This window comes from Nipponia nippon, unplaced genomic scaffold, assembly GCF_047370975.1.
Source record: "Nipponia nippon isolate SJK-2023a ecotype South Korea unplaced genomic scaffold, ASM4737097v1 scaffold_5, whole genome shotgun sequence".
In the NCBI taxonomy this organism is placed as follows: Eukaryota; Metazoa; Chordata; class Aves; order Pelecaniformes; family Threskiornithidae; genus Nipponia; species Nipponia nippon.
The window spans coordinates 18221002-18247092 of NW_028262369.1; the positions used below are offsets into that span (position 1 = coordinate 18221002).

The following is a 26091-nucleotide window of genomic DNA, read 5'->3' on the forward strand; positions in this document are numbered from 1 at the left end:
CCCTCGCCTGCGGGTGAGGTCAGGCCCCGCAGCGGAGGCTCCCCCGAGGCAAGGTCGGTGCCTGTCCCTGCCCGGTGCCACCCGCCTGGGGAGGGGGCTCGGGCCGAGGGAATGCCCCGCGGGGCTGGCGGGGCGGCCGCCGGCCTTGCGAGCGGGCTCGGCCTTCGGTGGGCTCGCCCTCAATGTCAGGGCGACGGCGCTTCGCCTCCCCCACCCCGTTGCTAGGGCGGTTGCTGCGGCGCCATGTTGGGGGAGCGCGGCGACCCGGAAGTGCTGCCCGGGGCGGGGTTTCCCTTCCTGTGCGGCGCGGCCGGACCCGGCCGGGTTAGGAGGCAGGAAATGGCGGCGGTGCTGCAGCAGCAGCTGCCGGGCCCTCCCGCTCCGCAGTGCCGGGCCCAGGCTGCCTAGAGCCGCCGCGCCAGCGCCGGGCCCGGGCCGCAGCCACGCCGGGCCGGACTCCGAGCACTTTACATACATGAGGTAGCGGGCGGGGCCGGGCGGCGGGAAGGGCGGGCGCCGCCGAGCTGAGGCGCCAGCGGGGGCCCGGCCGCCGCGGGCGGGGGAGGGGCCGGGCGGCGGGGGGGAGCCCCTCCGCGCCCCGGGGCGGCCCTGCCGCGGCGGGGGGGAGCCGCGGCCCGGGCTGGAGGCGGCTGCGGCGGAGGGGGCCGGGGCCGGGGGCGCGGGCTGCGGCGCGGCGGCGGGCGGGCTCCCCGCGGGAGCGGTGCCCGCCCGGGCGGGAGCCGGCGGGACGGCGGAGGGGGCCGGGCCCCGGAGGGGCCGCGGTGTTTGCCCAAAAGCCGTGTTTTTCCCTGCGGAGCTGAGCTTTGACCTTCTGCGCTCGTTATTGTTTGCTCCTGCGGAGCTGGCAGCCCTTTGCAGCCGCCGGTCTTTGCAGGCCGGTAGGGCAGGGAGGGCTCTCTCGCTGCTGTATTTTAAGTAAATTCTCAAGCTGAAGTGATGCAGCAGAATTGTTTTCCTTAAAGTACTTGAAACGATTAAGTAGAGGTTGTGTAGTAGCGAAGGATAGCTGGTGTTGGTTATGCTCCACTTGCCTCGCTGTCCCTGGGTAAACATATCATTTGATTACTTGGCAATCTGTGGTCTCCCCGTTTCCTCCTGAGATACCAACATATGGAGCTCAGTGTGTATCTTAACCCCACTCCAGTTTTATTTTTTGCTTTGTGCTGCATTACTGTTGACATGGAAACCAACACCACTTTCTGTTCCAGAGAATTGGAAGCTAAAGCTACCAAAGAAGTCGAAAGAAAACTAAGCAGGTAAGATACTAATTTAAATTCACTCCTACAGTTCAGAACAAGAGTTGGCCTTGGGCTAGAAATCATTGTGGGCTTTATCTGGAGCTTTAATCTCATGTTAATTGTAAGGATAAAAAAAACCCTGAATTTGAAAATGTCCTCTATGGCATAGAGAAATCTCAGCAATTTTAGTTCGTTCTATAGACTAAACAGCTTTTTAGCATGATTTCTTTTGCATAATAACAATATCAGGTTCTATAATAGAATTTCTTTAATAGGGTGGGTTTTTAAAGAGAAAAATAACTTACTTTTCGCTCCTAAATTATAATACCTAACAATAACTAAAAAAATGAATGATGGGTTTGTTTGTTTGTTTCCTGTACGGTTCAGGCAAATACTGTGGGGAGACAAGAAATAGTTGGTTTTGGCAAGAAACTTTCTTTGAACTCAAATAAATTCTATATTGCCATATAACTATTAGGTTTTTGCTTCTTTTTCCATGAAGAGTTAAAGGTGGTGAATTTCCTATTAGCATGTAGTTTTTATTTGGGAACTTTGTAGAATGGGCAGTTCCTTTTTTACATCACTTAGCTCAAGAGTAAAGAGCTAAGTTATGCTGAATTAAAAGAGTTATGCTGAATTAAAAATTCTGTGTCAGTAATATACATCACTTTTCTATTTAAGAAGTTATTTCTTCCGCACCATTTATTTTTAGTACGGTGACTTTCTTGCAAATATCTACCTCTTTCTGTTGTTTACATTCTTTGTTTTTGACTTTCGTCCTACTTTCTTTTTGTGTTCTTTTTCAATGAGACCTTAAAGGGACTTTTGCTAGCAAACTTCTAAGAGGGCTTCTACTACGGCCATTTGAAATATGCTGAAAACCTGAATATAACTGATAGAATATTAATTTCTGGTACCTTGCTTTTTTTCTTATTTATTGTGCTTAATCAGTCTCCAACTTCCGGATTGATTTATGATTACACTGTGAAAATTGATTGGCTTTCCCCTGCTGTCAGTGTGTGTCTTCCTTTTTTTTTTTGTTTGTTTTTTTTTTGGTAAGATGCTTAAACGTGAATAACTTTTCCCATTTTGTTGCTGAAATATATGGAATCTTTAAGATACTCTTAGCATATTGCTTTTAAATACAATGTCAAGGTCACTGTTAAATGGACTTTACTTGAAGAGAGTGATTTCAAATTGCAGCTCTTTAAGTAATCTGTCCACAAAGGGTACCAAAATGCTGTGTAAAAAAAAAAAAAAAAAAAAAAAAGTAAATCATTGGCATGCTGCGGAAGGCACTCAGTGCATACTTGATGCCATAAGCGATTTCAGAACTGTATTATTTAGATGGACAGAGTGCTAAGTTCAAACCAATATTCTGGTGCAAGTCTTAGTAAGTCAGTAGATCTTCACATTTTTATGACCCTAAGAGAGATCTCTTGTCATGCTGGCAGGCCTGCCAGACAGATAGCAATGAGAAGTGAAAGTAAACTCTAGAACTGCCTAAACTCAGTGCTTCGTGGGGGTTGGGGACAGAACAAGGTTCACTGAGTAAATTCTGATATGGAATGGGTCTCTGTGTTTTCTGACACAGAGGTATATGTTTTATTCATTTAAAAGATTCAGAACTGGTTTTAAGTTAACATTAAGATACCAGTTGTTTTCAGAAACCTGTATTCTAACTGGTTTATGTTTAGTGAGGGAGTTTTCATCATGTGAGCACATAACCTGATAAAACTGTGGCATGCCTACTCTGGATAGGCCTGATTAATTGTTTTACTATTGTAGAACTCAACAGATAGCCCTCGTTCTTTCTCTAATGTCATTATTTACAATCTTATTAAATTTGCAGTGACCTAGTCAAATTGTAAAAGAGCAAATATCTTTTCCTGGGAAAGGTAAATAGACCTATGCTACAGTTTTTCTTAATCTAAAATGGCATAGTGTATGTAGAGACTGTAAACTCCATGGGACATTGGCATTATTTCATGTATATTCTGAAGTCACCTTTGGAGTTTATGCTTATAAATTAATGGGTAGCAAATATTCTTTTTTTATCTCACTGGGAATATTGGCCTAGACTGTGGGTTTGCGATGGGATAAGTATTATAGCTTTTACTACAGCTTGCTTATCCAGTTGGAGTGATTACTGTTTTAAACTCATGATTAGCAATTTGGCTTGTTTGGCTTTTTGGAAAAGAATCTTCGTTTGGTCTGCGTTGTCTTTAAAATGCATATATGCCTAGTCTTATGCAAATATTCCTGGTCTCAAAAATAAGCATAGTGCATGATTTGTGACAGTAATTCAAATAAATCTATTGCACACTGTATTGTTGCATAATGTTACAAGTTAAATGTCACCTGTTCAGTCTATGCTGAGCAAGAACTGTCCATTATTAACTGGAGAAATGTAAGAGTTAAATTTGGTTAAAATGGGGAGCAGTAAAAAAAAAAAAAAAATCACCATTTAGTTCTTCTGATTTAAGAAATAATTTTTTAATTCTGTTTGGTAAACAGGGCTTTCCTGCCTCATTTATGTGGAACTGAGAGAAGGTAAATATCTGAAATATGCTTACTTTTTTTTTCCAAACACAGAAGTTTGACTCTTACTTCATAAGCAAATTATAGGGAAGAGTGTCACACTGCTTTCATTCACCTGTGTTTCTGCTCTCGAGATTCTGTCTGCATTGTTTGCAGACTGTCCATGTTCTGGGAGAGCAAACTTTTAACCTAAAACCATGTATACCTCTAGGTTTCATCCATGTGTTCTACTAAGTTACTACTGTACAATTTTATTTATTTTTTTTTTTACTCTTCCATGTTAGAATAACCACTGTATTTCCATGACGCTTTCCTTATTTGCTGTAGAAAAAAAAAATGAGATGGCTCAATGATAGTGGCATAGAGAAACAGCGAGTAATGTAGTCATTTCTGTTGATATTTAAGCATTTGATTTTCTGTTGGGTTTTTGGGGGGTGTGGGTTTTTTCCTGATAAACTTCTTATGGGAAGACTTGTGCTGTCAAATGGGAAGAATTTATTGCAAAGCGACAGCATTCTGTTCATATTTTTCAAGACCTTTAGAGACGCTTAGGCAAAATTATGCATTCCTTTCTCCTCTACACATGCTTTTTCAGATCATGCCTAATTGTCAGGTTGTCCCCATAAGGTAACTTTCATTTACCTTTTCTTTTTGTAGTCTTAGAGCAAACCCATTGTGCAGTGTACTTCTTGACTCTGCGTTAATAAAACTGAAGCAGTCTAGAGTATGGGTGGTCTTACGGTTAAGGTGCTGGACTTCGCAGTCGTTTGCGTTTGTGCATCTGTTACAGATATCCTATATGACCAGTGTGATCGTGGAGAAGCAGCTTAATCTATTTTCTTTGGTTCCTCATTTGTTAAATGAAGATAGGGATTGTTTGTTGCTGCTACTGAAGTCTTGTGTATTTAGATGATAAACTTCTTGGGAAAGAGATTTGTCTTTTGTATACTTGTGTAGCAGTGAACATCTCAGATGAAACTTCAGGGCAAAACGGTAACACAAACATTACTCCAGAATTATGGCATATTTATAGTGCTTGTAGTTTGGAACATAGTTCTGTTGAGCCAGCTTCTGTATTAGCAAAATGGGAAAGATGAGCGTATTCCGAGTAATTGGTAACGGTAGACGTGGTAGTTAAAATTCTATTACTTCACTTTTAGGGTGATAATTTAAAGACTGAGGTATTTAAAAGCAAAAAAAGAGAGTAGCTGATGCACATCTACTAATTAATTATTCATTGAAGTAATTGTTTCAGTTTTTAGCTTGGCAGCACCTCTTCTATACGTTAATAGCTGGAAAGAATTAACACACACACGACATCTGTAAATAAGTGTTTTTGTTTTGTTATCGGTGCCTGAGGCTTGCTTTGCTCCTGTGTAATATGCTGAGTGGTTTTAGTTGCCAAAGTGTTTCCATTTAAGGCACTGGTGGGTTTTGTTGGGGTTTTTTTTGTTAAATTCAAAGTACTGGTTTCCATTCCATAAACTTGAAGAGTGCTCTTTTTGGTGTAGTATGCTATTTTGTGGGAAGCATTGATAAAAGAATTGGAGGATCCATTTTTAATCAAAATACACATTTTATAATTGATTCTTGTATAATGATGGTTTAGTAGAAAAGCTAGCTATTGTTCTTTTATAAAATCTGAGAAGTAATTTTTATTGGCAGTTGTATGTAATTGCATAATTTAAAAAAAATTAAGGGTTAGGGAATTTGTAGGTCCAAACACAGAAAAATTATCAAAACTTAGTCTCAGCAATATGCTTGAAAGTCTGTGTAGAATATCAGACATAGGTTGAATATGTAGTGCATGCATGCATACATGTTTCCTGTCTTTGCAGAATTGTAAAAGATCTTTCAATTCCAGATACTTAAATGTATCACTTGCTTGGCAGTGTTCCACCTGTAGCATTGCAAGTTAATTTATAACTAGAAGAAAAGCAAATGATGGAAAGGATTTATTTTTTTCCCCCAAAATGTATTTTATATATTTGTTGCTGGAAGTCTTAGAGTGGCTTCAAAAGCCACTGTGTATAATCACTTCTAATTCTTACTTTTATGTTTACTCCATGTAGTAAATGGGTAAAAGGTAAAAATTCATCAATAGTTAACACAGAAGTCGATGGTTGGGGATTCAGTAGCAGGTGTGCTGTCAGTGTCTCCTGCATCCTGCTGTCAATAAATAGGCTGAATGATGCGCGTCCTTTTGAGAAACGGACTGATAAATATCTTTTTACCTTCAGTTAGTAACACAAGGCCACTAAGAGGTGGGCTAGTTGTTTAACTGGTCTCCTTTGTCCAGCGGCAAGGACACTTGCCCTGTGTGACCCCCCTGCCCGTTGTTGGCTGGCACCAGTGCAGTGCTTGGTCCCTCGATGTGTTCAGCATGGAGGGCCGTCGCAATGACACCATAACCCCAGTGCAGCCTGCAGTGTTTGAAGTGCTTCAAAGGACACCTAACATGCAATACCTTTGGGAGAATCCCTTCACAGCCTCGAGGCTTCTAAAAGCGTTTATTGGCGATGGTAGCAGCGTCTTTAAAAATGTGCTAGCACCATCTTGTGGGGCAGTGTGACTTTAATGTGGTCTGAAGGTGTCTGCTTGACTATCAAACACTGTATGTGAGCCTCTGTAATAGTGCTGGCATCTTTAGCAGCATTTGTGGAGAGGCATTTCTAACTGTTAGCTTAGCTTGAAGAATGTGGAAACCCAACGAATGCAATTCCCTTGCATAGGTAGTTCAGTTTTGGTGAATGCTGGGTAACTGGCATTAACGGTGAATGATGACCTGTTTTATTTTGGTGTTGAAATTTGCCCTGTGCAAGTAATATACGCTTTCACTCAGAGATAAATATTGAGTTCAAATCATAATAATGCAGTGCTATGTCTTAGATCTTAATTTGTGTCAGAATTCTTCTCATAACCATAATTGCCTCAGTGAGGTGACTAGAATTGTAATTTTATTGTGGCATAACATGTTTCCGTTTTGTATATTATAACAGCAAAGATAGCATGCTGCACAAATGTTAATTATTGCACCCTCAGTATGTCTTCCAGGGAAAATACGGGTATACCTGATTCTCCTCTTCTGTAATGTAAGAAAAGAGGTTAAATGTCTGTTTCAGCACAGATATTTTTGCAGTGCCAAGCTGGAGCTTTTAAAATTAAAGATTAATAGAACTTTTTTCAAGAATTGAAGTAATAAGTAAAAGATGATTTCATGTAAATGTTACCTGAAATGTTTACATTTTGAGCATTACAGCTTTTTTCCAGTTCACAAGCCAAATAACAAATTGAGCCATACAAAAATAAAATTAGCACTGTCAAAACTTAGGACAAAGAAGTAGTAATGAATGCTGACTGTAGAAGTAAGAATGTAGCTGCTCTTCGTTTAATGGCATGTGAGTGTGATAGTAATGAAGTGAAAGACTTCGTATCGAACATCACCCAGAATCACAAGGCACTTTCTGTCTTGCCAAAGTGGTACCTGTCCTAGAAGATTAAGAAGTACTTTTTAAAAATGGCTTAATTGAGCAAAGCATTTTGGTAATTGTTTCCCCCCCTCCTTATACAAACAGGAATTGTGCTGAGTGAGGTACACAAAATTGGAGAAAAAATTATTTTGGTATAAAAAATAGTAAATATTTATCTGACACAGTCTATTTAAAATTATGCAGATAAAAGCAGCTTCTACTTGTATGTTCTCAGAGCCATCAAATACGCAGTCTCTCCTGAGATCAAGATCCATTTTCATTTGGTCTCACTTGAAAATAAAGCACCTTTCAAGTTGAGCTATTTAAACTGAAGGCCTTTGCTCCAGTCTCAAATGTGAATTTCGTATGGTGTAGGTATTTTATTTTCAATTTATCTAAATTGAAAAATAAGGTTTGCATTTCTGCTAAGACCATTTAACCTTGAGCAAGCTAATCCAATTATATAGGAGGAAAAGGAAATTCCTTGTACATGTGTTTTAGTGAAAGTTGGATGGCTGATAGGGGATATAATAGAAGTCTGTTGATATTTTATGAATCAGAATTCTCAGTCATTGCTTTTCATTTGGCCAGCTGATGGACCAAGTGTGCTGCTACAAGCACTTTTGCCATATGAGGTCAATGGAGTAAATCTACCCAGATGTAGGGAAAAGCCCAGCAAAAGAACTTGTTAATTTTCTGGCTTTCTCTTGTTACTATGAAACTGGGTTCCTGCGTTGTTTCTTGTTAGGTTCTGTAAAGTAGCATGAAGCTGCTGGTAGTTTGTGCACAGAAGATAAAGTGTTGAGTACTTAGCAGGAATAGGTAGCTATTAAAGTCTATGATGATAAATGGGAAATACTACGTAACGCTTCTTTTTCTCAAGGAGTAGCATTAAAAATGTAGCTTGTTTGATACATGTTCTAATGGGTGTTGGAATCTGATGCATAAATACTGTTGTTTGCTGTCTGTTGAGAGGGTCGTGTATTAATGTGTTAGAGAGAATAAAGGAAACTTGCACTTTCAGCTGTCAGAGATGGAGATTCAGGAGTTCTGCTTTAGACTGTGATGACTTAATAGGCAAATCTGAATTTGTATTTCATGTTTATGTAAGAGGGCAGCGGTAATAGGACTACTTTCCTTGAAAGATTCAGTTTTCAATGATGAACATGGGTAGTAAGGGCTTTACTGTTGTTATTTAATGGTACAATGGGTTGGGTTTGCTTTCCAGTCACTGAGATTTAACATTATAATGGTAATCTAATACTCTTTTAAAAACCTGTTATGAGCTATAGGTGGGTAATTTTTTTTTTCAGGGTTTGAGAAGGGTCCTGACGCTAATCTTAGGGGGTTTTGTTTGTGGTTTTTTCAGTGTGTTCTAAGCTGGTTTTATAGTCTAAAATCTGTTTTTCTTAAATACATGAAAATAGAATGATCACAGTGTCATAATTTAGGAGTTTTGTTGTTTCTGTGTGGAAACAAAAAAAAATGATGCTCTGGGTAGAATATTCCAGAGATATTGGTATGTTAGTTGTTTAGCATCTATATTCTAAAAATAAAATTTAGTCTTGTTGATTTAGTTGTACCAGGATTGATGAGTTAGGTTTTTTTTTTTCCTGTGAAATTACTATTTTGCATTCTTGCTCTTTAAAGTGCTATAGCTTTCTTCTAAAAGCTGAATGATTTTTCAGTTAATGTAGTTTTTGCATGTGACACACTGAAATTTGTTATACAAAACAAGGCACTAGTGGCTTTCTTAACTCTTAGAATTCTTCTGATGTTATTAGAAATCCTGTAAAGAACCTTTTGTTCCCATAGACAATCCTAGATAACGTACCATCCTGCAGTGTTGATACGCGTACTGCGTCAGAGGTGTTTAACTGTGCCCATAGACCTTGTTTGGCTTGCTAGAACAACTAATTAAGGTGGCAGTCAAGAGGGAGCTGGGCTATCTCCCTGGGGCTCCACAGCCTAGCAGGGGCAAGTTTCAGACTGGTTGACTGCATCTGACAGCAACAGCGTGTTCCCCAGGTATCATCTCTTGGTAAGGTCTTGCAGCTCATCCCATCTCGCATTCAGATGTGCACACCCAGTGCTGGGTAGACCTCGGGACACAGGACCCCAGGAAGGATAGCGACCAGAAGAGGTTTCTGCTTCAGAACAGTTACTCTGGATCACAGGTTGCTCCCTTCTTGGATCTAAGTAGCCTTTGGGAAAGAGGATGTCATGGGAAGGTGACAGAAATTCCCGTTCCACAGCCTGCTTCTGGTGGTGCTTTTTCCTGGGGTGATCCTGGGACAAGGTGGGCAGAGAACTTCTCATAGAACGTGTGTTGAACGGGCGCTGCTGGGAGCTGTCAGCCCAGCAGCACTTGTGCAGGGTAGCTGTGCGTTACGCACGCAGGCAATGAGGTGGTGAGAGGAGAAGGGCTGTGGACATGACTTCCCTGGCCATGGGAGGAAGATATGGTACTTGGCCTTTTCCGTTGGATTAGATGTCTCTTATTCTCGATGGTACTTCAAGAAAGGAAATACTGTCTTCCTGAACAGCGAATCACTGACTCTTCTTTGTATGGAAGTCAACTGTAAATGAATTGTGTATTCTATAAAAAATGAACTGTGATCTATAGAAGCTACTTTTTCTGGACTGATTCAGACCTACAAGCTTCTTGTATTGTTTACAGATTAAAAATTGGACTATTCCAAATTAACTTGAACTGAGGATCAGTGTTACCAGCTCCAGTTTGGTTACAAACACTCAGGGTGCCAGACAGTGATGGGCAAAACTGACTCACGTATCACTTTTATAGTACACAGATATCACTGCGTGTTGATCGTTACCTCAAATTTGCAAAGTAGCCGAGGGATTGCTTCAAATGAAACTGGCCATATGTAATTGTTTTCTGTAGTTAGGTGGCTAACCTCTTAGTTGTCTGTAAAATAATTTTTGATACCTAATGCAATGCAAGATTGCTTCTTGCAGTAAGACGGTCCTCCATGAGTCTTGCAGCCAGATGATAAAACTATGATAAAATGCAGAATAGCCATGTTGTGCTTGATAGTTTGTGATTTGTCTTGCAGTGCAACTGAAAGAGGGGTGCCAGAAGTAACATTTTTAGTTTGTTTTTTTTTTTCATATCTTAACACATCAGAAACAATTATTTTAAAAAAGAAATAACTAATGCTTGCTCTCTGTTATTAGAAAATCTTAAAAGACAGAATTTGGTGTGTGGAAACTTTTTAGAACGCTGGTTTGTCTGTAGTATGTTAGTGTATACGGAGGGTGGAAAGAACACTGGTATTGTTTGGCTGCTCGTTGTCAAAGCATGCTGCAGCTCTACCTCTGGTAATACCTGCAGTGTCAGACTGCTTTTGTTAACACATGCAGCCCGAGTTGATGGATAGTCGTAACAGTCACCCTAAAAGTGGCGGAGGAGAAAAGGGATGCTGGATATACAATAAATCAGTGTTATTCCAATAGAAGGGAGCACTGGGAAAAGAAACAAGTAGAGGATGAAATCGGATTTGCAGCAAGAACAAAGATCTCAGCAAGTAGGGATGAAAACTGATTTCTGTTTATATTAGTTGCTATACAGATACATGTAGCCATGCTCCAAAGGTTTTCTGTTTACAGAGAGAAATAAGAAAAGATATTTGTAATTAAGTAAAGAAATACTTGTTAATTTTGTGAATATGAAACTTTCTTCCTTCCAGACAAATTGATTTACCATCTAGATAAAATATAGCTGTTGTCTAGCAGTATTAATAGTAATAAAAATAGATTTGAGAAAAATGCTTGAGTTACCCAAAATGCGGTCATATGATTTTTTTATTTTTTTTTTTTTTGGTCTTGTGTGGTAACGTTAATAGTCTCAGAAGTTTCTGTGTCCTTTAAATATTTAAAGTATTGCAGGCTTTTTTTCTTCCACAATGAATGTACTACCATATCGCTTTTTGTTTGAAACTAATATTAATAATAGCCAAGTGGCCACAAGCTTTGAAATTTAAATATAAGTATCATTATTACAGCATTGTCCCTACTGGGAGGAGAACCACTTTCAACATCTTGCTGAAGAATCTCACAACAGGACAGAAAACCAGTTTTAAAGTTTAAAGGTAGAACTCAAATGGGCAGCATAATGTGGTACTTGCCTCTTTCAGAAGAATGGCAGTATTATGCAGAATGCAAGATAGAATAAGCTGCTGGCTGCTGTAAAGAGAAGAGCTGATGAGCTGCTGTTTAGTAGTACTTACATTGGTACCACCTACAGTGAGAGGCAGGTGCTTTAAGTGTGCTGTTTTGTCTAATTAAAAAGTGAGGAAGTTATATGAATTTGCCACAGTGGAACTGGGCAACTGGGAACTGGAAATCACATGTGGATTTTAAAAACAAAACAAAAAAAAACCCAAACCAACAAAAAAATCCCACAAAAAAACCCCAAACAACAACAACAACCCCCCCCCAAAAAAAACCCAATGGATACCTGCACTCATTTTGAAAGGGACTTCAGCTGTGTTGAAAATAGAACTGATTATTTATATATCTAAATAAGTAACGGAAGTTTTAATACTTGTGGAGTATCTTGTGTTTTACTGTATTCAATTGGCATTGCTTCTGAAATATACATATATATAATTATTTTATTTGAAACTGGAGGTTTGTATTTTTATGTAGTTTGAGGTTAAAAAGGAGCTCAGTGTTTCTAGGCAGAAGTAAACCACTTATTGACATTGCTAGTTCATTTCCCCCCCAAAGTTTTGTATAACAAGGTTGTCTTTTGTTTGATACTGTGAGTATGTGCAACCACGTGTCATCGATTGAGGGTAACATTTTAAAAGGAGATTTTATTATATTCAAAGTGATTGTGTAATAAAATCTCTTCTCCTGTTCTGCCTTGCTTAGTATGTGAAAACCATGGCAAAGGTAAAAACAGCGCTTTTTACGTTCAAAGCTGAATTTTGGATATAGACGCTTGTCACAAACAGGGGTGTAAATTCCCTTCCATCAGTTGTTTCTCGGCTTTTTCTTTTGCAATGGTAAATAACCTATGTGACTCTGATCAGTTTTACTGTCCAGAGCTCTCCACAGCAGCTTTGGATCTGAGCACATCTTATTACTTTAGCTGCAGCTTATTGATTAGAAAGCGTGGACAGATTTGGGAGAATACCAGTTACATATGAAACGTTAATTTAAAAGAGAGGACTTATACTAATCTCTGAAGGTGATTCAAAGAGTACATTTGGTGTCTTCTTCCTTTACTCAGTCAACATGTGTGGAGTTTGTTCCCACATCCCATTCAAAGTATCGGAAATTAGGACTTCTCTGAAGGACGTGGTTTGCCCAGTGAGAGGGTAGATGTTCAGTGGAGCTAGTGTTAAGATTCAGAACATCAGAGGGATGTGTGTTGTAACCTAGATATATCCTTCAGGAAGAGATCTGGAAAAACATTTTCAGCCTATTTTTTTAATCTTGTCCACTTGACTATGTGGTCAGGGCTTGTGGGCCAAAAGCTTCCAAGCTTTTGAAGTTAGAAACATTCCTGACCCTGAAAAGGCAAAGAAGAGCCTTGCAAGTAGGCTTTCTAGTACACAAAAATGCTTTATTCTCCGAATCTCGAACTTCGAAGTAACTGAATATTAGTAGGCTCTGTCTTACAGGGTTCTAACAAAAGCAAACTGCTGCCACTGTTTTGTTTTTATATTCAGCTTTATTTTTGCTTTCTAAACTTCAGAATCCTTCTTTCTGTGGGCAATTGTTTTTATTCTCGTGTATGAAACAACTAACTGATCTTCAGTTGCACATTCCATGTTGTCACGAGCTTTTTGCACAATTAGCCCAAATGCTTTTTTGTCTGCCTGTTACCGCAGTCTTTTCTGTCACTTGTGTTTGTGTGCAGTTTGTTGTCACTCTCATCTGTCCAAGCACGGCCTTAAAGAAAAATTTATTTTTGTTATCATTAAATTTGTATCAGGTATTAGTTCCCACAGACTCTGATAGCTTGCAAGCATGCTTGCATGTCTTTATTTCTTTCTGCTTTTTCTACTCTGTGTTCTCCCTTTTCTCTGGCCTTTGCTGAACTCTGTTTTTAAAAGAGAATGTAGTGTAATCTGAAAAGTGGTGTTGCTGTGAAGTGCTGAGGCCTTCTGTTTTAGCATGTAAAACTTTGTATTAAGTGAATTTAAATTAATGTAACAGGTTTTGTTTTCATGTTTGTCAGGTTACAGTTCTGTCACCCGTTTAATGTGCTCTAGAATTGCTCTGCTATTGAAAGCTCTGGTCTGACCATGCTCTTCAGTTCATGTTCCTGCTAGTTCATGTGTCCTTTATGTCATACAGATACACAACCAGTTGAATTAGCTCACTGCTCAGGCAGCAAGATGCGTATATATCGTTTGTTTCTTGGCAGAGGTAGTGTTTAAGATCAGTGAGCTGATGCAAATTCCTGCACAGCTGTCTAGGCACCGATGTTGGTGCAAAAGGGTGCGCGTGGCTGGGGAGGAACCCGTTGCTTGATTTGTGCTGAGTGTATTCAAACTGCATGCTGGGTCAGAGCTGATGGCGTGTGACAGTGGGGAAATGTGATGTGTGAGAGCTCAGTCATACGAATTCACAATAGCAGGCAGAGATTAAATACCATCTGAATTTGTGCTGGCTTTTGAGTCAAATTAATGTCTACGCCTTCATTGTCAGTTTTGGAAAAAAGAAAATCTTCCATGTAGCTTGACACTGCATCTGCTCTTAAAGTTTCGTCACTTGTGATTTGCAGTGAAAGTACATAGTCCCTATAGAAATATTATCCAATTAGAAGTAAAATTCCCCAGGTCCTTTTGGGTCACTGTGAAATAATTGTTCTAAAATGAATCTAAGTGTGTACAGATTGTATTTTGGGAGAGTTAATTACAAACTGTGTGGTTCAGGGATTTAGTGCAAGAAGAGGAAGAACAGTTGATGGAAGAAAGGAAAAAGAGAAAAGAAGACAAGAAGAAGAAGGAAGCTGCTCAAAAAAAGGTATGTTGAACATTAAAAAATAAAAACCCGTGCTTGTGGGTTACTTGTGGTTCATCACTAGTAAATACTGTTCTAGCTGTTGTTATTGGGCAGTGTTTTGTTTTTAATTTAAAGTTTTAAGCTTTAAATGTACTGTCAGTTACTTAGTGGTAACTGACATATTGACCATCTTAATTGGCTTTGTGTACAGTTTCTTCAGAGATTAAATAGTCTTCTGAGATGGCCATTCTTTTTCCTGATTGTCAGTTGAAGCGATTTCAAGTTTGAAAACTTCCTCAGTGTTAGTGCATTTATTAGTAGAATAAGATTACCAATTTTTTGGTTTTTTAAGATAGTGGCTTCCAGCTGTATCCTTACTTTAATATATCTTATCCTTCAGTATGGAAATGTACATGTCATAACACAATTTGCATTAGGGAAAGTGGATAAAAATGAAAATATTGGCAGCAAAGGTGTTTTAGGATGGAAACATCACAGAAATGCTCGTAAACGTTTCAGAATTGCTGTTTCCTGTCAACATATTAATCATGGCCATTGATTCTAAATATTGACCCTAAGCTTGAGAGGAGCTTGTAAATCTGTTTTAAAAAACATGTCCATTTCAGGCTTGTATTTGCTAACTGGTGCTGGCAAAGTGAACCTGCTTAACAGTTTTTCTTTGATTCCATTGACTACTGCTAGATATTTATCATATAGTCAGAAAATCAGTAGTCAGCTCTCCCTGTTTGTTGGTCTGATAAAGGTGTTCGTTGTGCACCTGTACAAAATTAGGTATGTCTAATCTTGCAACAAATCTAAATGAAATAGTACTGGAGGGATACCTCTAGAAGAGGTATATGCTCATGTTTCAGAATGAGAGGTTCTTTTCAGTAGCTGACAGCAAAGATGCATAATAATTTTTGGACCTCAATTGTAAACTTATAACTCATTTTCCTCTTGGAATTCTTTTTTAATCAGAAGTTGTAATGGGAAAGGAGCTGGTTTACTTGTAGAATTTGAATCTTTTAAATAAGTGGTTCTTCGTAGCTGACTTTCTCCTCCAAAATGTAGTATTTTCGTGAGTTTGAAAGGCATGTTTGAGAGTGAAATTTGTAGAAGAAATAAAAGCATAAATATTTTTTTTTGAACGTGAAGAGACTAGACCTTTGCCTAAAATTGAAAGTTTTGCTTACACTTTCTCCTGCTATGGAGCACCTGCTAGACTGTTCTTCACAAGCCACAGGTCTTTACTGATGTGCTGTGTTCTCAGAGTAACAAAATGTTGAGTGCGTGGACTTCATATATCAGGAATTTAAGCAGCTTCTATGGACAAAGAAGTAGGATGCCACAAGGATGCTCATGTGCATTCCTGGAGAAGCTTAAACTTGATCTACATTAAAGAGAATATACTTCTGAAAAACCACGGTAACAAACAACTGCCAGTTAATTTAGCTGTTTTTAAAAAAAAAAGGTACAGACATGGCTTGATTCTAGATTAAAATGAAAACTTGTTAATGTAGGTCACAAGGAAGGCAGAATCCTTTTTCTGTTCTGTTAATATTTGTGAGTAGTTTCAGATTAACCAAAATTGCTCTTTTTGTTTTGTCAGCTAACTTTTTCTGTTTGATCTCTTAAGAATGTACTGTTTTGTATTATCAGCCGTAGGCTCTCTAGCAAAAACTTAAAAGCATTTAACCATGCATCAAGTACTGATATATTTTGGAAGTCCCGAGCTGAAATATGTTCAGGGTTTTTTTCCTTTTAAAGAATAGCACCTTAGTATAAAAAGCAGTAGCTTTATCCTATGACCCTTTTTCCTTCACTGATCTCTTTGGGTGCTGTGGAGAGTCAGAAACAGCAAAAAAATTTTGAAAAATTCTAAGTTGTCTCATTTTCCTGTTCATGGGTCAAGTACCAAGCTAATGAATGGATTTTTCACTCAAGTCACAATTGAGGAGGGGGGTGTGAGATTACAAGTTCTCAAAGTAAGCTCCAAACACGTGCATAGGCATGGCAAGAACTGAAGAGGCATCAAGGTAATGCTTGGGGTTTATATATACTGTAGTTTTTTTAATAATTGGAACTAAAAGGAGTAGTAGGAGAACAGCAGCAATCACAGAGGTATGACACTTAACAGAACATACCTTCTCTAAGTTGAGTAGTGCTTGCATCCTGATGCTGAGCATCTTTCATGGGACATAGACTGTTGTGTTCCATTTACCTTTTTATGATCGTATAAAAATGTGTTGTGAACACTTGGTTCCAAGCCAGCTGCTGTGCATACAGTACCCTGGAGTTTGACATGCACACAAAACTTCCCAAGTCTTCAACATAATTTTTTTAACCAGATTTGTTGAACAAAGAGCATAATGAAAAGTTGTGATGTTATGTTGTGGCCCTAGGTACAGCAGTTGCCTTTTGGAAGGTGAGAAGGAGAGGCGGTGGTGTTGGAGGAGTCAGGGTAATAAGGGTAAGATAGGCAAAACTGAAAATGAACATGGTGTGGTTTTCTTGATACAGTCATGTACGCAGCCATTGGCTTTATTTTTGCTTTCTTAATTCCAGGCGCTGATGCATTACTGTTAGTAGAGTGGATTTGCTTCAGAAGAGATTTTGCAGTCTTTAGCTATTTTTAGCAATCTCCAGAGCATAAATAAAAAAAAAATGAAAAGCTTATGCTCAAGGTTTCTTGGGAGCAAGAGGCTACATTTTGAACTGTTGAACAGTATAACAAATTTTTGTATGTATCCTTCCCTTTATCAGCTTAAGAATTTGAAAAAGAGGGGTTTTCTGTTAACGTACTCTTGATTTCTTTCAGAGAAGTGAGGATATGGCACTGAAGAGTCATTAGTAAAGTTTCAGTAGTCAGCCCTAACAGTGCTAATGTCTGAATCTAACCAAGTCTTACATGAAATCAGTGAATTAGTAAATTTTTCTTGCATTCGTATGCGTGCTCTTTTTTTCTCTCTCCTCAAGGTTTTAATTATAGACAATCATAGCTTGAGTATTAGCGCAAATTTATTGCATACTATGAATATATGCAATATCATAATTAAAATGAGTTGTATGCAGCTACCAAAGTGACCATATCAAATTAAATCTCATTTTACTTCGGCGATAGTGCATTTTGAAAGTGATAATTAAGAAAACTCTAGTTTCAGATAGGAAGAACTATGACTTGTGCTTTTGAGAGGTCCCTTATGAAGTCAGTTTCACTATGTTTTATAGTTAAAACCTCACAATTAAGGTGCACTTCAATACAAGAAATGTTTCTCTCCCCATTTTTATTCTATGATAAAATTTTATTCCAATAGATCTCTCATCTTGGCCACATCACAGGTGTAACCAGTTGAATCTTGGAAATGAAAGACTTAAAGCTTTTGCATTTACTTTCTTACTTCCTTTAAACTTCTAGGTCCCTCCCTTCTTCCCCTGCTGTATTCTGCAATAAAAGTGGTGGAGGTTCCTTGCTTCCAGGCACAGTTTTTAACTCACTTCAAACATCTTAATTTGCAAGTTTAATTCAGTCTGTTTCATGTAGTTATCTTTCAATTTAATTTTGTCTTCTATAACATTTAAACAGCTTTCTAGGCATAAGGAATAATAGGCATGGGTTGGTTAGAGAGGCACTTCTGAAGTAGATAATTAAATAACTTTAAAACATTTTAAAAGAGGAAAGTCAAAAGCTAATGTTGCTTTATAAAGTGCCACGTGCACTTGTGGGTTTTCTCTTATCTGCACAAATCACTGACACTTCTTTTTTTCTTGTTCTAGGCCATTGAACAAAAAATCAAAGGTAAGTTACTTCAGAGTTTTTTCTATTCTGTATATTATTTCTGCATTTTAAATATGTTGAATCAAAAAGCTCTTCTCAAACTAAAAGATGGTATCCTTGAGACTTCAGTTGCACTTTTTCAAACAGTGACCACAAAAGACTAGGAGAGTAATGGCTAAGGGTTTATTCCAGGGATTGAAGTCTTCTGTTCTTCCTATTTCCCATTCTTAATTACTTATACAGCACCAGGTGTATACTTAATATCCTGAGTCCTTTTCCATATTTGCTTTTTTCCTTCCCCTTTTTTGCTTTGTTTGAAAAGTGCACAAACACTTAACACTTAAAGTATGACCATATATATAGATTCACATAATGGATCTGTTTGAAACTTAATTTCCAAATATTCTAAGTGCAGCTGGGGTTGGGAATGCTTGATAGACAAGTAATTGATACATCTGGTTTTAACTATTGCATGTGGAGAGTTCATCCTGACAAAATGATCAAGATGAGAGTGTCTGAAAGCTGTAATTTGGATGTTCAGTGGCAGGCTGGGAACACTGCAGTTATTCTGAATGTTTGTGGTTTTTATACAGATCTCCATTCCAACCAGCTTCTATAAAGAGGAAAAAAAGATTCTTTTCACTTTCTTTTTAATTCTAGCTCATAACCTGTTAGTTGGGAAGTGGATAATAATTGCATAAGTGATCATGTGGAGTGCTTGCTGAATCCCTGTTTTCTGGGAACATCGGGTTTAATTTAATACTTACTTGAGCGGTGGTAGAAACAGGAGCTCAGAAGCCCCGCTTAGTGGAGATGCAATTATTGTTGAAAAAATCAAAAAGTGTTTGAAGTGCTGTTCTGGCATGAAGGTAGTAAAATGGTAAAGGACATACTGTGCTTGAGAAGAGGCAAAGAAACAAATGAAAGTGCCTTACTGAGGTGTGTGTTTGAAGAAGCATCCTAGTTCGCATGTGGTTGAAATGGAGGAGGCACGTTCTCCACATAAAAAAATGCGCCAATTCTCCTGCCGAGGACTGCAGTACCAATTACCAGGTATCGGGAGACAGGTTTATGTCTAGTTTATTTAAGTGCAATGTGTACTTTCATGTGTGTGTTTAAAAGAAAAAAAAAAAAGAAAACTGTTAAGTAGGACTAATAGGTTTTCAGTGTGTGACGATGCTCTGCGGAGGGAAGGAGGGCAGCCTGGGTTCTCTGTCTTAGGGAGTTCTTCTACGTGATGCTTTGAGGAAGCTGATGTTTTGGTTATGGAGTATTGATTGCTTGAGGCAGAGGGAGCTGGCAGAGCACGGTGGCTGCAGGAGTGTTAGCGCGCTGTTCCTGCAGCCCATGTCAGTGATGGAAGCTTATGTGTGGAACCATCCTGTGGGTTTCATTGACCTGCCTGTAGGTCCTGGCCCTTCCAGCCTGACTCTGGTCACTGAAATCAGCTGGGAATTCTATATTTGTCTTTAGGTGCAGAACTGAGTACTTAATAAAAGTGCTGGAAGAGTATTATAATTAATAAATACTTCTTGCTTGTTTTTGAAAGCACCCTTTTCAAGCAGTGCATGGAATTGCATTTGAAGTACAGGCTAAGTGTTTTGTTTTCTTCTGTTTATTTCTGCCATAAGGCTTTTAAAGAATTGTGAAAGTGTTTGGTTTTATTCTGAAGTAATAAAATATATCTGAAAAGATAGTGAAGAAGGAAAATTATAAAATACTTTGCTGTAAATAGTAACGTCCATTTTGAATGAACGTTTGACCTATGTACTTATGCTGCACTGGCATCCATGCGTCACATCAGGGACGAGGCTGCAAAAGCAAATGGCTAAAAATAGCATGAAGACAGGAGGGCAGTAATTCTGCTCAGTAGGCTACCTGATGGTAATCTTCAAATTGAAAGAAAAGGCCTTTCTTTTGAAGGACAGAGTAAATATTATCCCCTGCCCCTTTTCGCCTTGGAGGCCTAATGTTTACTGATGGAAGTATTAAGTTCCAACTTTAATATTATATTATTATTAAAAGTGTATTTCAGGAAGTTTAGCAGGAATTTAGAGTTGTCAAAGAAATGCAAGCTGGCAGTCCTGAAGAAGTACAGACATTGTGGGATTCAGATACGCAACTTTTTGCAACAGTTTCTATAGGAACAAAATTCGTTGCTTATGTTGGACGTAGCTCTTTCATTGTTTCAACAGTTTTGCCTACTTGTATTCATGATGCAAATTAATGTTTCATTAGTTTCCAAGTTTCCATCGCGTTAATGTCTTAAATAATTTATTCTGTGCATGAGCTGAAGGTAAAATACAAGAGTATAGGATCTCTAAATAATTCAGAATTATGTTCTTTCAGAAAAGTAGCTGGTTAAGTGGTGGGGGTGGGTAGGGAGGTTATTTCTTGGGTTGAAGCATAGTTTGGATGGCTCCAAAATGTTTGTTTAGCTAAGGTAGAAATTGTTGTTGTACCAGCTGAAGTAGCTACTGGTGTTCATGTAAAATTATAAGACTACCTTTGAAGCTGATTTTCTTTTTTTCCCTGTTCAGGATTGGGAATGGAAGTAATGAAGATGATGCTAATATAAATGTTTCTGGTACAAGTAGCATTTTAATACTGTAGTATTGTTATTAAAAATGCATGTATGTCATTCCTGTGGATTTCAAATATTCTAACCTGTCTAGTTTTATACATCTGGTTTTATTAAAAGAGGGAAGAGGCAGTTCATAGGAGTTAGAGATGAATGTATTATTTAGTTGCTAAGTGGAAGGTTTCTCTATTTGTGCAGCAGCTAGCAAAACAAATTAATACATAGACAAATGCCCTCCAAGTGCTCTTGTACCAGGTATTTTAGGCAAAAATAAGTATCGCGTGGAGGTCCTTATTTGTTGAGAATACTGTAGAATTGTCAATTGTTGTGGTATTCCCTCTAGCTTGGCAAAATATGTATTTTTGCTGTGTTTAATGTCAGTACTATTAAAGACAGACAAATCAATCCATTTACCCTGAATTTCTCCTAAAACAGGACTCTGCAAACTGCGCTGTGGCCACGAGTAGCTAATGATAAGCCAAGCACTAAAGTAAATGCTATTTCAGAAGAATGTTTGAGTTTTGTTGTATATGCTCGCTTCAGTAATCATGGGGTACTTCTGCAGAATGAGATTTCATTAGGAGATGAAATATCTTTTTTGCACGTACTTTAATGTATGTACGTAATAGCCTAGTGAAGTAATTTATAAAATTTGAACAGTAATGTTTATGTTGATGCCAGCGTTGTGGTTAGTTGTTCTGAATGCTTTTGTGCTTTGCGAAACAGTACAAGCTAGAGCTGAAAACATCTGTCAGTCTTCAGTTCTGAATTCCCCTGCTTTGTAGAAGGCAGAGGCATAAAGTACTACTTTTATTGCAGAGCAGAATAAACTTTGAATCAACCACTGAAACGGAAAGTGCTTTTAAAAATAGCTGGGTGTGGAATTGAAATCTTTGACTCATATTTCCCACCTTGGAAACTTCTTATTCATTTTCTTCTCTGTGAAGCAAAATTGCCCGAATACACTAACTCTTCTGTTTTTTGTCGTCTTTTTTTTTTTTTTTTTCACTTGCCTAACTATGCTTTTCCTGATTGGAAAAGCTGTTATGTTAGCTTTTAAATCTTGAAAGCGAATAGCAAAAATGAACAGAGTAAGAAATGCTTTCTGTTAAAATTACCCGTAGGAATGGTATACAACTTACCTTTGTGCGGATCTTCAGGGGTTAATGAATTGGCAAACAGTTAGATATTTTCCAGATCAGCTAGCTGAGCTTACAGCTGCGGCCATTTTTCCACAACGAAAATTCTAGCACTACATCTTACGTGTGTCAGCTTGAAAGCCAGACTTCCTCTGTTTGCCCTTCAGCATTCCAGCACTGACAACTCTTTGGGGCATGACAGGCAGGGAGAGAGCATTACAATACATTTTTAAGAGGTCAGCTTCAGCAGCAGCAAGAAGAAACATTTAAATGACAGCTTGGTGCTGTTCTTTGTGTGGTTTAGTAGACGATTTGATCTTTGTACGCTGATTTTGTGCGAGTGAGAAACTTTTCCATCTGCATTAAAGTTATTCAAACAGCTGCCATTTTTTTTTTTTATTGGAGGGGGAGTTTAAGTCACTGGGCCCCTACTCCAGGAGGAGTTGGCAGGCAGCACTCCTGGAGCAGTAAAATGACACCATGCTTCTCCTCCATTTTCTAATGAAATCTGCAGAGTGGGAAAGCAACACAAGTTGGAAGCGTCTTTCTTTGGAATCTCTCTGTAAACTGTAACTTCACCATCCCCTGCTTTCTGGGTTTTCAGCAGGTTTGTTCTTTATGAAAATCTGTCATTTTTAATATTCATTTCTGTAAACTTGCTGTTACTAGTCAAGTAAATTAACTGTGCTAGACTGTAAGTCTGTTAATATTATCTTTCTGCCTTAATATGATTCAAAATAAAATACTGGTGTGCAGAACAAACTTCTATTAAACAAGCAACTTGTTTATAACAAATTAAAATATTAAGATAATGATTAAGGGGTGTTGGAATTTATAGTAGCCATATTGGAATATTAATGTATTATTTAGCCTTCTGAGAAGTTGTGGACCAGAAAATGTTGGACAGGATAAATTGTATAGCTTAAAACTTACTCTGTGGTACTTAGGGAAGCGAAGGCAAGGGAGTTCTGTTGCACTTCTCATTAATTTCAGTTTGAAATGAACATACGAATGTAAACTCTGCGTATTCTTTAGTACAACCGTATTATCTGCTAAGATTTCTATTTAGTTTGCTGATCATAGTAGAAAGAATTACCATGTTTGCCAAGGAAATTAATGCGTAGAATATATGAGAAATATAATTTTCTTAAACTGTTTGTGAAGTCTTGTTCATGTAGTAGCTTAGGGGTTGGCTTGGCAGAAAGTACCTTGTTTATTAGTTGCACTCTTTTATAGTTGAAAGTGATTCGATAACTTTCAGGTAATAATATGCACTTTCTCTTAAAGTAGCTTTAATTAGGAGAGTAAAGTATTAATGTTGCTGCGTTGCAGTACTGCCCTGAACATGCCACTGCAACTCTGGACATCTCGTGGAGTGTCATACAGAAATTATTTTACTTTATCTGAGAGGAGCAATTGTATATGAATGGCAGTAGTAGCGTAGGAAAACAGAATGTCTTTCATTGACCGTGTTATGTGGTGTTGCATGTTGGATTAAAAAGTCTCTTCAAGCAAGGTGTACTTTCCACTTAAGCTGACAATAAAAAAAAAAAAATAGTGTGCAGAAGGCTGAAGGATGTATGTGTCCCTAAGTGGTGCCATTACTGTATGACTACTTTGTTGGCTTCATAATGATATACTGGCTGCAAAAAGCGGTTGTTTTCTGCGTAACACTGTCAGCACACCTCAGGTGTGGGCTGAACTATGCTTTAAACTGTAAAGAATAATTAGCGTGAATCAGTTGCAGCAGAAAGCATATTGAGCGATCGAAAAGTTAAGATTTGGGCAGTAGTTATACAGATTGTGGTACGTGAAGAATTTTTTTTTTTTTTTATTTCAAAGCTTGTTGCAGTACCTAGGCCACAGAAATGTGCTGAGTGCTTATGCATTAAATTGTTGACAAATTCTTAGCTATTTGCTAAAATAGTCCCCACCAAAGGCTTAGTCATTTTCAGTTATTTTAATTATTTTTAAACCAGGAAATTTGAAATGGAATAAATGGAAACAGATTTGTTTAAGACTTCTTTGTATATGTGAAATTCAGTTTTGATCATAATCTGTTGTCGCATTATGTGTATCAAAACGTTGTGCAAGGAATCTGATCTGAGTTACCTATTTTTTAATATAGGTAACAACTTAAATTGATGGAATCTGATATGGTGTTGGTGATTTTTATCAACTTGCCAATTGATCTAATAGCTTTCAAATATCTTCTATTCCCCATGCTCTGTACATTAAATTGACTTATGTCTTGGCCATTCCTCTCCTTACTTCTGTCCTTCTCCAGTCAGCTGTGAAATAGAGAGAGCTGGGTCACGGCTGTGTCCGGGCAGGGGAGATGGTGGGGCTGTGGAGTGAGCACGTTGGTGAGCAGCTGAAGCTGGGTACTCCTCCTCTCCCCTTGAGACTTCTGCCAAAGGCCTATATCTGGCCACCTGTGAAACAAGAAGGTCCCCAAAATCTTTCTTTTCTACTTTTCATAAGTAGCCTAAATATAATATTCCATTAAAACATAACTCAGCTGCTGATTCTTAGGTGATGTTTTATTCTAAAGGCCTTCATGTTTGTGTTTTTCAAAATATGTAGCTGTGGCTTATAGTAGAAATTAAAAAAAAAAGACATAAGTAACATTGACAGTATTCAAACTGATTCTTGAAACAAAAGTTTAAGGAGCTTGTTTTCATTTATTTTTTATGTTGTATTACATGTATCTGTTCCTGAAAGTGAATGATAAAATGGTCTTTAAACAAAACCAAACAATTTTAAAAAACAAACAAACAAAAAAACCAACAACCCAGAAAACTATATTTTCAGTCATGTAGTAACGATATTGCTGCTGCTGACAGGCCAGGAAATTGTTAAATGGAACACACCAGGGAAATGGTTTAAGGATGCTGCTCTTAAGCCACAAGTCATGTATGTTTAGATGCTGCCAGCATACAAAACTATTCTTGAAAATAAATACAGCCTTACAGTAACTGAAAGCTGATTTGTCACTGGGTGCCTCCTCACCCAGCAGTGCAGAGTGAGAGCCCTTGCTGGTCCTGAGCAGTAGTACCTGCCTCAGTTTCCCTCTTTCCTAGCACACGGGGTCGGTCCTCTTCCATAGCCTGCTACCACCTTAGAGGTGCCAATGGAGCTGTGTCCTGAACTCTTTTCTCATAGGATCTCAATGAAAAAAATGTGGGGATGACTTTAACCTGGGTCGCTTTTCCCCTCTGTTGGCTGTACAGCCCCAGAAAGGGTTGTGTTGCTGGGGAAGGAGTGACCTGTAGCTAGTAGGAACTTCTTTAAATGTTTGTCACCAGAGGAATTTCATTACCGAGCTGTGCCCTTGCTCTTAGCAGCAGGAATGCCGCACAGATTAAACTATTTTTCTTTCAGTAACTTCTAAAACTGCCGCTTTCATTTTGTGGAGCTCTGAGTAGAGATGGTGGCTTGACCATGTAGGCAGGTCAGTGCTGAGGGAGGTCATGATCGAGTCTTGGGGTATCTCGGAAAGTTCCATGGTACATGTAAACATGCTTTATGGATATCTCATCCAAGAAATTTGAAAAGTACATTAGCATATCCATCATGTAAGGGATTGGAAGTACAGCTTACCTGTTACCGTGCTTGGGATGACTGGCAGTAGCACCACAACACATGCATCCAGTAGCTCACAGTGTTCCTTCCTATGCGTTGAGCGTGGTTTACTAACCGGTTTCCTACACCCGAACACCCCCATACTTACTGCCTTTGCTTTTGTGCTGGTTGGGTGGAGGTGTTAAGTTGAGGATGTTGCGGTTTTCCCTTTATTCAGCATCTGAGTTTGGCGTGTTCACTCACAGTTGACCTCTGCAAATTGTTTGACCTTCATCTTGCCTTGAAGTGGCTGTGCTGTCAAGACTGAAAGATAATTTGGAGTTGCAGTTGCACATTTGGCATTTTATCAATGGCGGCACATCCCTGCCAAGATGTGCATGGGAGCTACCTGTGCTATTAGCTTTTCCTGCTGGCAACAGATTGGCTTAAGGATATTAATGTATTTCCCTTTGGATGTTAGGGTTGATAAAGCAGGCAAGTCTTAACAATGTGTTTTGTATGTCTTGTTCACCTCTTGTTCTTTTTGTGCAAGACCATAACATTTTTCTATAATTAACACTTAAGTTTCCCATTGGAGTAAGATATTTTTAGTACTTAATACTTTTTAAATAAAGTTTAAATGCCAAAATAAACTGACATAGCACTGATCTGTCAGAAAAAGCTATAGAAAGCTTGTTAGTAAGTAGCACACTTTTAACTGAGATAACTTTGTTGGGAGTGATAGCAAGACGTATTTCTGCTTCCAGATCTGTGCTAT

At 38.6% G+C, this 26091-nt stretch overlaps 1 protein-coding gene across 12 annotated transcripts in view; it reads left to right on the forward strand.

The window, feature by feature from the left end:
- Nucleotides 1–346: 346 nt before the first annotated feature.
- Nucleotides 347–26091, forward strand: part of TNRC6A (trinucleotide repeat containing adaptor 6A) — a 54336-nt gene continuing 28591 nt past the window's right edge. For 7 of the 12 annotated variants that reach the window (XM_087730361.1, XM_087730362.1, XM_087730367.1 and 4 more), the window contains exons 1-5: nucleotides 347–480; nucleotides 1230–1277; nucleotides 3777–3812; nucleotides 14185–14275; nucleotides 18029–18050. In XM_087730361.1, coding sequence (XP_087586487.1) covers nucleotides 476–480; nucleotides 1230–1277; nucleotides 3777–3812; nucleotides 14185–14275; nucleotides 18029–18050 — 202 coding nt within the window. In that variant the 5' untranslated portion in view covers nucleotides 347–475. Of the gene's footprint in view, nucleotides 481–1200; nucleotides 1278–3776; nucleotides 3813–11363; nucleotides 11383–14184; nucleotides 14276–15524; nucleotides 15726–18028; nucleotides 18051–26091 lie in introns of those variants that run through there. The other 5 variants (XM_087730365.1, XM_087730360.1, XM_087730368.1 and 2 more) reach the window with 5 other exon arrangements.